The sequence below is a fragment of the Patagioenas fasciata genome, chromosome 2 (assembly GCF_037038585.1).
Source record: "Patagioenas fasciata isolate bPatFas1 chromosome 2, bPatFas1.hap1, whole genome shotgun sequence".
Lineage (NCBI taxonomy): Eukaryota > Metazoa > Chordata > Aves > Columbiformes > Columbidae > Patagioenas > Patagioenas fasciata.
In genome coordinates this window covers 24,642,139-24,654,085 of record NC_092521.1, presented here as the reverse complement: position 1 = coordinate 24,654,085, position 11,947 = coordinate 24,642,139, and the positions used below count along the sequence as shown (strand labels likewise).

Sequence of the window (11,947 nt, the reverse complement as noted above, 5' to 3'; positions counted from 1 at the left end):
TCTACACTTTCCCTTGTTATATTTCATTAAATTTTTCCCCACCCCACTTTCTAGCCTGTCCAGGTCTCACTGGATGGCAGCACAGCCTTCTGGCGTGTCAGCCACTCCTCCCAGCTTGGTGGCATCAGCAAACTTGCTGATAGTGCACTCTATTCCCTTGTCCAAATAATTGATGAATATATTGAATAATATAAGCCCCAGTACTGACCCCTGAGGCACTCCACTAGATACAGGCCTCCAACTGGACTCTGCCCCATTGACCACAACTCCCTTCAGCCAGTTTGCAGTACACCTCACTACCTCATCGTCCAGACCGCACCCCCTCAGTTTAGCTGTAAAGATGCTGTGGGAGACTGTCAAATGCCTTACTCAAGTCAAGGTAGACCACGTCCACCACTCTGCCATCCTCCATCCATCTTGTTATGTCCTCATAAAAGTTAATGAGGTTGGTCAAGCATGACTTCCCCTTGGTGAAGCCACATTGACTGCTTCTAATGACCCTCTTATCCCTGATATGCCTTGAGATGGCACCAAGGATAAGTTGTTCCATCAGTTTCCCAGGGATGGAGGTGAGGGTGACTGGTCTATAGTTACCCAGGTTCTCCTTCTTGCCCTTTTTGAAGACTGGAGTGACATTTGCTTTCCTCCAGTCCTCAGGCACCTCTCCTGTTTCCCAAGACTTGGCAAAGATGATGGAGAGTGGTCCAGCAATGACCTCAGCCAGCTCCCTCAGCACCCATGAGTGCATCCCATCTGGACCCATGGATTTATGGATGTCCAGATTGCTTAAATGCTCCCTAACCCAGTCCTCATCAACCGAGGCAAACTCCTCCATTGTCCTGACTTCCTCTGGGGCCTCAGAGGCACAGGGCTCCTCAGGACAGCCGCTGACAGTATAAACAGAGACAAGGCAGGCATTCAGTAACTCTGCGTTCTCTGTGTCTTCTGTCACCAGGGCACCCACCTCGTTCATCAGTGGGTCTACATTGCCTCTGGTGTTATTTTTATCTGCCATGCATTGGAAAAAGCTCTTCCTGTTGTCCTTCACCCCTCTTGCCAGGTTTAATTCTAAGGAGGCCTTAGCTTTCTAGTTGCCTCCCTACACCCTCTGACAACAGCCTTATATTCTCCCCAGGTGGCCAGGTGGCCAGCCCCTCCTTCCATTATCTATAAACTCTCCTCTTCCACTTGAGCTTACCCAGCAGTTGCCCATGGGATTTCCCTTAACAATTGCCTGAAAAGGCCAAAGTTCGCCCTGCTGAAGTCCAGGGTTGCAATTCTGCTTGCTATCCTGTTCCTGCCACGTGAGATCCTGAACTCCACCATCTCACGGTCACTGCAACCAAGGCAGCCCTCAACCTTTACTGCTTCAACTGGCCCCTCCTTGTTAATGAGGATGAGGTCCAGCAGTGCTCCTCTTCTAGTCAGCTCCTCCACCCTTTGCATCAGAAAGTTATGGTCAAGGCACTGGAGGAACCTCCTAGACTGTGGCTGGCCAGCCGAGTAGTCCTTCCAACAAACATCAGCGATGTTAAAATCCCCCACCACAAACAGGGCCTGTGACTGTGAGGCTGTTCTCAGCTGTCTGTAGAAGACTTCATCAACTTCCTCAGAGAGGTGGTAGATGCCCCACCCCTGGAGACATTCAAGACCAGACTAGAAGGTGCTCTGCACAACCTGATCCAGTTGCAGATGTCCCTGCTCATTGCAGGGATCTTGAATTAGATGAGCTTTAGAGGTCCCATGGAAGCCAATCTATTCTGTAAGTCTGGTTATGTTTTTGTCTTAGGTGGGACTGCTTCTTACCTCAGAGCTATAGAGCATAGACAATAATATAGCTGAGGAGAGAGAAGAGCAGAAGCCAAGACTAAAAGTTTACACATAGGAAGTTTATATGCAGAAAAGTCAGATACTTTTCAAATATTGTTGCTTGGAAGCTCATGTTTGAAATACTGAAAGCATTGCTTTGCTTCTAACACAAATATCTCCCATTTTGTCAAGGGAAAGCAAAATAATGCTGTAAAACATCCATACATCTAACATGCTGTCACAGTCTCATTATTAGTCTGTATAGAAAAAAAGACAATTTACAAGCTCAGTAGAAATCAGAAGGAATGGCCATTTCACACCATATCTAGAAGGGATAAGTAGGGTTGACTGTTCTCACAGCTTTCTAACTGCCTTTCTGGTATACGCTGAAGTGATACCAGGAATGCATGAAAAATATGAAATATAATTAGTGAAATAGTGTAACTGAAGTCCAAGAGCTGGAAAGCACATCTTACAAGCAGGAAGGTAAGAAACCACAAGTGGGACACTTCTGGTTTATCCAGGGATGGAAGATAGATAATTCACACAACAGGGCTGTGGTATTGAGTGCAGGGGGGTTTTCAGACAAGGCACTAACTGCATGTGCCATGCAAAGGCAGACAGCAACACAGTGCTGCCAGATTGGATTTTTCCTGCATGCTTACCATGTGAAAACCATTAACAAGTTAAAGAGTACACAAGATAGTCACTGGTAGGGATGATACATAGAAACAGACTACATGCACGCATAAGAAATGAAGTTTGGATGTCAGTTGTTGAACAGCTGAACTCAAAGTATTGTCTCTTGACCTGTGGCAAACCAGTGTTACATCCTCTCCTTTATTGCTGGTTTTGTGGCTTACTGGGCTGAGTGAGGTGGTCACACAAGATGGGACTACAAGCAGATCCTGAAGTCACAACCCTCTCACATACAAACAGCAGCCTCCAGCAGGAGCAGCCTCCAGGGTTCCCTCTTACAGTATATTTGATAAAGCCCATATACTTCCCTACCACTGAAATGGTACATTCTGCAGGCTGCTGTATGTAGCTATTTTTACTTTCTACAAAAAGAAAGTGAACACATGAGATAATGCTACTGTCACTGTACCTATATATATAATTAGATGGCCATCTTCACTGAAGAGAAAAAAAGCGCTTGTTGAAGCAAACAGATGACAGCAAAGAGAAATTATGTTCATTTTCCCTCAACAAAACCAATACTATGCTCAGGCATATTGCTGCGTGGAAGATGGGGAATCAGCTTTATCATGAGACCACTGACGTTCAGACTAGTTCTTTAAACACACAGTATCAATTTCTACTTACTTAGACAGAAGATAAATGCAAAGGGATGGGATAACTTACTAGTCTGACTTCTCAATATTGCTTAATGACAACATCAACCTGATGTTCTGTCCTTAGTGGAGAGAAAAATGCAAAGAACTAGTGCCATGGTAGCTGAAAGCTTCCTGTCTTGGGGGATTATTTTCATCCTTAGCTATTAGGAGATAAAGCTATTCTTTTGGTTTGAATGATTTCTTATTGAAGCAGCAAGATAGGAACTTTTTTGTAATTGAGTGTCAGAGCATAATCAGGAAAAGTTTGTTTCCAGAAGAGACAAGCTTTTTTTTTTTTTTTTTTTTTACAGATTCAATTATAATTTATTCTCATTAAACAGGATATCTTCCCTCATACACTTGGAATGTCTTTTTTAAAAAATCAAAATATAGTCAAAGTTGAATTGCTAGGAAAAAGAGTAAGAAAAAGCTTACAGAGATTCATTTGTAGCTGATTTATAAAGTTAACACTTCAGAACAGCATAGATTTCTTATCTCTGAAATTAGTATTAACTTTCTTAAGCAATTGATTCCATATGAACAAAATATGAGTAAGTCCCAACAGTAATCTATTCTGTAAAGAAACCATTTAAGACATTCAGAAACAATTACAGCAAAATCCTCCAAAATACAGAAGTGAAAATGTATACTAAGCAATTGAAGTGTTCCATTTTCCTATTTGTCATTTTTTCTTATTTTAAATAGTTACTAAAAATCTATTATTACAAGTCACTACAGTTTTTCATGTTCAAATCACTCACAGTATAACTGTCATACGCTCACCCAAAGGTGTACTTTAATACCTGAATATCCAGTCACCATCACAAAGCAAGGGCCCTGTCCCACAATCAGCCTCCAAGAGGTTTCAGGCTTTGCTGGCAGAGAACTCACTATAAGCTCATACTTTAAAGAATCCAAGGCTACAATGCAGAACAACGCACCTTTCCTTTGTAAGTTTAGTGCTTTCAACTGTATGTAACTGCTGATAGTCATTATAGGAATAGGATGTAAGGCAGAAATATTAGATCTAAAACTGCTGTTGTAGGATATTCAGTCTCTATTTATAGTCAGGCTGAAGCATCTTGGAGGGGTCCCTGGATGGCAATAGCTTCAATCTCAACTCGGGCACCCTGTGAGAAAACAGTGAAGAAACATATTAGGAACTTAATACACCTATTTTACGAAGCAACTGGATATATAACACAACCTTGTAAGAACAGAGTGGCATGTGAGGGTGATTATACTTCTGACAGTTGTATTACTAATTTGGCAATGTAAAGTAATATCGAAAATTCACTTTACACTTCTTTCAGTATCATAACCCCTTATTTCTACTGTTGTAGCCATCTTCCACCATACAGAAAAGTCTCTTTCATTATCAGATCTCTTATCTGTGGGAAGAAGCCAGGTTTATGTAGAAACAAAAGCTAAATACTTAAGATTATTCTTGCAATAATTGCAATTGAAACTATTCCAGAATAAGAAAAGCTGTCAGAACGCTTCAGAAATAAAGAGTTTCAGAATAGTATTTTTTGTAGGCAGAAAAGTGACACTTACTTTTGGCAAAGCAGCAACCTGATAGGCTGCTCTAGCTGGAAAGTTTGCCTTAAAAACTGGAATTTAAACAGAAACATCCACCAATCACTTAACTTTGCTTGAAAAAACACAGTTCAAAGCCATCTGTGCAAAATGCAGTCATCAAAACAGTTTCAGATTCAAGGCTACAAGACAAATAGTCTTCTGTGCCAGTTATTGTTTCCCCTCCCCCCCTTTTTTTTGTCACTGACTGCTCTAACATCTCAGCAAGCTACCATTCATCATCAAGGAGCCAGCTACAGTCATGATCTCACGGCCAGTAATAACTTGCACCCTATTGACCCAGCATGACCAACTTTGCCAAAAAGGAAAGATTAAATCAGAAAGGTGATCATCCAATTACAAACACTAGGAAGTGGGAGAGGACTCTTTCAGAGAGCAAGAGGGGAAAAAGAGACCCCTCTGCCAAAAGAGCAAAGATCTGAAATTTGCATAAAGTCAACAGGGGGGCAACCTTATTCATATTAAATGAAAGCAGAGGGAAAAACAGCCCCTTGACTTATTCCTCCATTCCTAATTAGGCCTGACACTCAAGGAGATTAACTGGGGTGGGTAGAAGCTGTGAGGGAAGGGTATTGGTCAAGAGGTAGGAACTGAATTTAAAGAATCATAGAATAGTTCAGGTTGGAAGAGACCTTTAAACACTACCTAGACCAACCTGTCCCCCTGCCATGGGCAAGAACATTTCACTAGATCAGGTTGCTCAGGGCCCTGTCCAACCTGACTTTGAACACTTACAAGGAATTTGCATAATCAACTGCAAGTTTTACTAGTGAGAGTTAACACAAAGCTTACAAACAGTAATTTCAGGGTCCTGGACTGACAGGGCAGGATAATAACCCACAATCAAAGAACAGCAACTAAGTGCTTCCTTGAACTACAGGTAGGAGGCAACAAGTAACTAAGTATCCAGCTGGGCTGTTTTTACCATGCTTAAACACAAAATTCCATTTTGACATGCAGAACACTCGGTAGCTCATCAACACAAGACTTCATTCAAGACCAGATATTGCTATCTAAATAAAACCCAAAGCTATATAAATAAGGAGCTTATGTGCATACTCTCCCAAATTCCTTGCATAATATGGCTCATTGGAATCACCTATTTCATTCTACATTCAATTCTGTTAAACAAGCATTATTCTTCTATTCTCTAGTGGAGCAGCATGGCTCATCCTTGTACAAAAAGTGAAACCTTTAACAATAACCCACAAATCATTCAAAGATACACACAGACACTACACAAATAGAAATACAAAATCTAAAATTAAGCATTTGAAGGGTATCTATAGTAGAATTATATTAGGGACAACACAGCATCTACTAAGCTAGAGGCACAGAACATCAAACTGTAGGGATAGCAGAGGCTGATCTTCACATGACTGTGAGGCATGGTGTGGTAGGACATAAAGGCACAGGAAATTAGGCTGTACTTGAACTCGGGCTCACAATTATTTTTTTATGTTATTTTTACTGAAATCTCAAAAAATCTGGAACTATATCACCTGAGTCACTGAAACACTTTCCTTACTGTGAATGTAATTTGTTACACAAGCAATACTAGTGAAACAGAAACAACAATAAAAATCTACTTACATTGTCTGTAAATATCATTAATATCATTGAAGTCCTTCATGTCTGCCATCAAAACTGTAGCTTTCACAACTAAAAATTACATAAACACAGTTATTTTAGACCCCTAACTTGTATGCAAATGTTGAAAATCTTTAGTGCACTTCTTGCTTTTATTTCATAAGTTTCTCTTGCATGTTCTAAACACTTTTAGAAGTTTTGCATACAGATATTGACCACCTAGATAGTTGCCACCTAAAAAAAAAAAATCTGAATACCTAGTACATAATAAAACTTTAAGGAATTCCTGACCAGCCCTGAAAATATCCATTTTAAATTTCAGTCTAAACCAAATTCTTCCAAGAGGCACAGAATCGGTAAGCAGGTACATTAAAAAAGCTGTTGTAAGCCAACTGTTGGCAATAAATTATATCATATATAATATCTACTGCCAAGAGAAAACTCCAACAAAGGCCTGACAATGTAGTCTATGCTAGAATTTTTTATCCATGACTGCCCAAGCCAACATTAATCTTGGTTTGGCTCCACAAAGTCCTCCCAAAAAAGTATTAAAAGTGCTTAGAATATTAACACCATAGATATAAACTTGTTTTTACCTGGAGCAAAGCCTAGGAAATACCTTCAGTTGGTTGCAGCTCTGTCTATGCCTGAGCTTTCCCAGTTAGAGTTAAAATATTTGCACCATGGGCAGAAACTTTTGGTGAAAGGCAGTATTCCATTGATACCCATTGCAAAGATTATTTTTTTAACCCAGACTCATGATTCCTTTCATTTCTTCCAGCTAGTGATAACAACTGAATGTTTAGCACACAGCATTTTTTTTTTAATCCAGGTGAAAACAACCATGTTTGCCACCATCAGAGCAGCACTTACCATTGCTATAGTCACAGCCCACAGCTTTCAGGATTTCTCCCATGTTCTTTAGAGCCTAATGAAAAATGAGACATAAAACTTTAAATACCACCTGGGTAAATATGTAAATATGAGTAATATGTAATATGAATAATATGTAAATGTGAGTTGTAACTTGGCTACATCCATGTTATACTATAAGTTCACCCAGAAAATCTTCAATGGCCCTCAATAGGCGAGAAAAAAAGAACAAAACGGAAACTAATCAAAGGGAGCTTCTAATAAACAAGGATTAAACCATCCATTGATTACCTGTAATAGGATGAGATGGAGCTGCATCATCCATTTACCTCACACCACCTCTTTGCTGCTAGGAGAACAAATCTCTCCCCAACTCAAGCCAAGGTTTTTAACTGGGGTCCGGACCTTTGTTACCAACACTGATTCTTTCCTACATGAAATACAGATTCCTCTCCAGACCTCTAATTGTTTGAGTGGAAAAAAGAACAAGATCAGGTTGGAATTATTTCCTCCTGCTTTTCCCCTCATCTTGGAGGTTGTGAAATGTGCTCTTCAAGCCTCTTCAATTTCTCCTAAGTCCATGTTTAACTAAGCACATGCCAACACCACAAGAAGTTTATTGCTAGAAGACATCTCACCTGCTTCGCTTCTTCCTTTGCCCCTCCAGGGACAAGCTGCCCAGTGGAAGGTTCTATTCCTATCTGTCCTGCAATATACATCGTTCGGTCCACCAGCACCGCTTGGCTGAAAATATAAGTGACATTTTCGGTTTAATGTTGCCCCATCAAAACAATTAACTATCTCAAAGCACATTTCGCATTTTCTTCAGGAGTTTATAATATCTCAGAAAGAGGACTGAGGTTACTCATTTACAGGTTTGGACATTAGGTCTGCTTATGCTTTGGGAGAGCTGGGATTAGATGACCTATGGAAGTGCATAGCTCTGGTTTTGAGGAAATAAACCCTGTTTCTCACAAAAATAACACTGAACTGAGCTACAGACCTTTGCACTGCAGATAGCACAGAGGGCAGGCAGAGTAAATAAACACATTTTTTACACCTGCCCAGAAAAATATTCCATCTTAGTTCAAAAGGCAGACTATCCCTTTCATCCACATCTCAGCTGCAGCACAATGAAGAAAACAAACTCCATCACCAACAAAAAACCACCACCACCAGAAAGAAAAATTATGAGGGCTGATTAGAAAATTCAACATTTTTCTTCTGAAGCAGGCACCGTGATAATGAGTTAGAGCTGTGAGGTGAAGCCCTGCACACTGGTTCTCTGGCAGTATTCCTCCAGAGTTATTAATTTGGCCAGTCAGCACAACACCTTGACAACTCCATTCCCAGAACAATCATTCTCATTAAATAACCCAAGTGACCTGTTGGCTGGGTTAACTCAGAAGAATGCAGAATTCAAGGTATTTGCAAAACATTTTTATATAAGTGTCAAGTGTGTTTTTGCTGAAGTAGAGTCAGCAACTATTAATGTCTCTAATTGCCAGGAAGAGATTAAAATACCAAAACAAAGATTTAGACTATCTAGCAAACATTATGCAAGAGACATAATTTACTCGCTTCAGCTAGTAATTAAAGATATTCTGAAAAAGAAATTAGAGAAAGATTCTTTGAAAGTGTTCATGGTATTTCAGCACTGTTTTCTTTTCTCTTCCCATTCCACAAGGAAATGCATTGTTTTGACAGTTCGACAATCCTCTCAAGTTACGCAAACTAGAGTTAGGCACCTCCCTTAAGTATCTAAATTAGAAGGTTAGCTTCCCTTTAACGTTAATGAAGAAAGGGACTCTTTCAGAGAACAATTTTATTACTTGTCTCCTCTTAACTGAGATTGACTCAATTGGATTGGCTCAATCCATTGACTTCACAGGGGACCAACCTGATTTAGGGACTCAGTAAAATGATTACAGCTAGGCAATCCAAAGAGCACCGTCATTCCCATCCTTCCTTCTACCCCATTATTCTGTAATTTCATAAGGGGAAAAAATAGTCAGTAACTCATGTGATATAGTAAAATATCTCATATGGTGAAAATTCCACCATCAACTAACAGAACTGGAGTAAATCACAAAATTACAACATTTAAATAAGAGAAACAAGTGAAGTGGTTTTCTACCTGATACAGCCTTGTTGATAGAAAACGTGTTTATGAACTAAACACACAGGCTTCTTTATTTTCTTTCCTACCACGTTCTGCTTTGTTTGAGGCACAGGCCTTTGGACCACAAACTTCTGTTTCAGTTTGAAGCACAAAGAACCACACAACATGAAGGCAGGAGCTCTCTAAAAAAAGATTGTCTCGTACGGCTTATTATAAAGCAAATGACACAATGAAATATTTATCCCAACAAAGGTCTTTGGACAGTCCTAAATCACAAATAACTGGAGAAAAGACAAGATGAAGCCTTCTGATACCACTGCCAGATCAACATCTGCAGCAGTCTTACTGGGTCCCCCTACCCTGCTCCCCAACTTTCTTCTCTTGATACGCTCACAGGTGGAATCCTCCTTTCACTGAGACTGTGAACAATTTACCAGCTGAAGGGTATAATTCTACTGCAGGCAAATGCATGTGTGAACTTCAGAGAAACTTTAACTGCACAAACCACCATCAGACCTTAACTGCAGATGTATCCTATAACTAGGGTCAGCTGTAGCTACTCTTTAATCTCTGATTCAGCAGAGATCTGAATAAGTGCCCGAAGTAATTCAGGTTTCAGTATACCTAAGTGCATATCTGGATGGACACAGCAACCTCAGAAGAACATCATCCATCAGAGAGAGGGTGTTAAGAAGCACACTCTTAAAGACAAGGACTACAAAGAAATCAGATATTCTTCAAACAAATACAAGAACAGTATCTCCTTAAAGGTGTAATATCATTAATGAGAAATATATAAATATATACTCACGCATGTGAGTCTTTATATATCTATCTACCTATCTCAAGGTACTGGAAACTGGAAGCAATAAAAGAAATACAAAAACACACTTAAAATAGGTCACCAAAAAGCATACTGAAGGGCTGTAGCTGAACCAGGAATGCAGCCCATACATGCCAATTTTCCTTTCCACATTAAGACCTCATTGATCCATTACCATGCTCAGAGTCCACAGCACAGATGCAGCAGTTAGTTATTGTGCAACTTTTGCTCACTAGACTTTGACAAGTTTGCCAAAACCTGATAAACTAAGTTAGTGATAAACTTATTGATGTTAGACCTGTTACACAATTAACATGCTACATAATGGGCAATATTTCATCAAGAACTATCAATAAGCACAAAACAATGGAGTGCAGTTAAGCCACAACAGAAGTGGGGTGCTATGCTGCAGGCTAGGCCAGTTGGGGTGCGTTTGTGGCCAGTTGGTATGTGTTTGTGCAGCCAAAGAACTGTTGCCTTCCCACGTCTTAGATGTTTTTCTAACTACAAGTGATGCCAGGCCCCTGGCTGCAATCCACCAACAGTTTATTGTTTACAGAAGTTAAACTTCATGCCGTGTCTCTCTGATTCTACACTTCATATTTCTCAATCTGTATGATTCCTAAAAGGACACACAGTTTGAAGCTCTGAAAGCTTAGTTCCAAAGTAATGGAGACAAAAAAATGCACCTGGACAGCACCAAAATGCTATAAGGAGAAGAGTTTAAACCAAAGGACTCTGTGTTAATATTAGGAAAACAAAGCCTGAATGCAAAATTAATTCTTAGAAAATGCCCTGATAAAAATCAATCAGAACCTTAGATATGACTTTGCCACAGCTACTAAACATTTTTTTCACATCCAGGTAGCAGAGAAGCCTTTATCCAATTAAAATAGGGATTTTTTTATTTTTTTTTTTTTACTGCATTCAGAGCTGTTGGTGCTAACAACTTATACATGAGATGTTGTTCAATGTTTTCATTTTTACAGCTGTTAGTTTTTAGACCTGTACAGTATTGCCATGAACCATATGCTGACCTAAAGAAAATGGGAAGAGCTGGCAGCCACATTCAAAATAAGGGAAGATTTGCAGTCCACAGGCAGTGAAGTCTCCAGCCACCAGAGCACATCCTGGGTCGGGTCCGACCTTCACTGTCCATCACCTCCGGAGCTAGCAGACGCTGCCAGCTTGCCTCTGTAACTTGCTTTTTCTCTAAGCAAGCTCTTCTTCCTCTACAGAAATCATTATTTCTCTTGCATATTTTTGTTTGTTTGTTCTGTTTGCAACGTTTGTTTCCATTCACTGCTTATCACTAATTCCACAATTATTTCCCCTAACTTACTTTCTGAGAAACATCTTACAACCTCTCCTAAAACGACCAGGACCCCTGGCAGCCAGGTTATAGTTTCCAGCTGGCACCACAACCCCTTTGGTGCCCCAGCTGTCCCTGGGGGTTCCCGGGGAGCAGACCAGTCCCTGCTCGGAGGGCCCCGGCACCCCAGCCCCCTTGAGCCGTCTGACAGACCTCCCTCCAGGGACCGCCTCGAACGCAAGCGACAAAACCTGCTCACGCACTTTTGCTTCTTCCGAGAGACCTCGCTCTCTCACAAGCGTACCTGTAGGGGCCCAGTGCAGCGGGCGCCTTAGAAGTGCTGATTATTTTCTTCACCAGCGAGGCCATAACCGCAGCTGCTCCTACTGTCTGAGCGCTATGCCAACAGCTCCCCCCGCCTGCCCCATATAACCCTGCCACTACCAGCCCGCGGGGGCTTCTGGGAAATGTAGTCTTCGGAG

General features: G+C 40.7%; 1 protein-coding gene across 3 annotated transcripts; it reads right to left on the bottom strand.

The window, feature by feature from the left end:
• Positions 1 to 3,586: 3,586 nt before the first annotated feature.
• On the bottom strand, positions 3,587 to 11,923 carry RIDA (reactive intermediate imine deaminase A homolog). 3 transcript variants are annotated; one of them, XM_065831736.2, is made up of 6 exons: positions 11,770 to 11,923; positions 7,847 to 7,952; positions 7,209 to 7,263; positions 6,339 to 6,407; positions 4,704 to 4,759; positions 3,587 to 4,276 (listed from the first exon to the last, which is right to left on the bottom strand). In XM_065831736.2, the coding sequence occupies exons 1-6, from the start codon at positions 11,832 to 11,834 to the stop codon at positions 4,214 to 4,216; spliced, it is 414 nt and encodes a 137-aa protein (XP_065687808.1). In that variant the 5' UTR covers positions 11,835 to 11,923; the 3' UTR covers positions 3,587 to 4,213. The 3 variants fall into 3 exon arrangements, with proteins under 3 accessions (XP_065687808.1, XP_071660020.1, XP_071660022.1); XM_071803919.1 differs by lacking the exon at positions 11,770 to 11,923 and adding an exon at positions 9,346 to 9,516; XM_071803921.1 differs by lacking the exons at positions 4,704 to 4,759; positions 11,770 to 11,923 and adding an exon at positions 9,346 to 9,687.
• Positions 11,924 to 11,947: the final 24 nt, after the last annotated feature.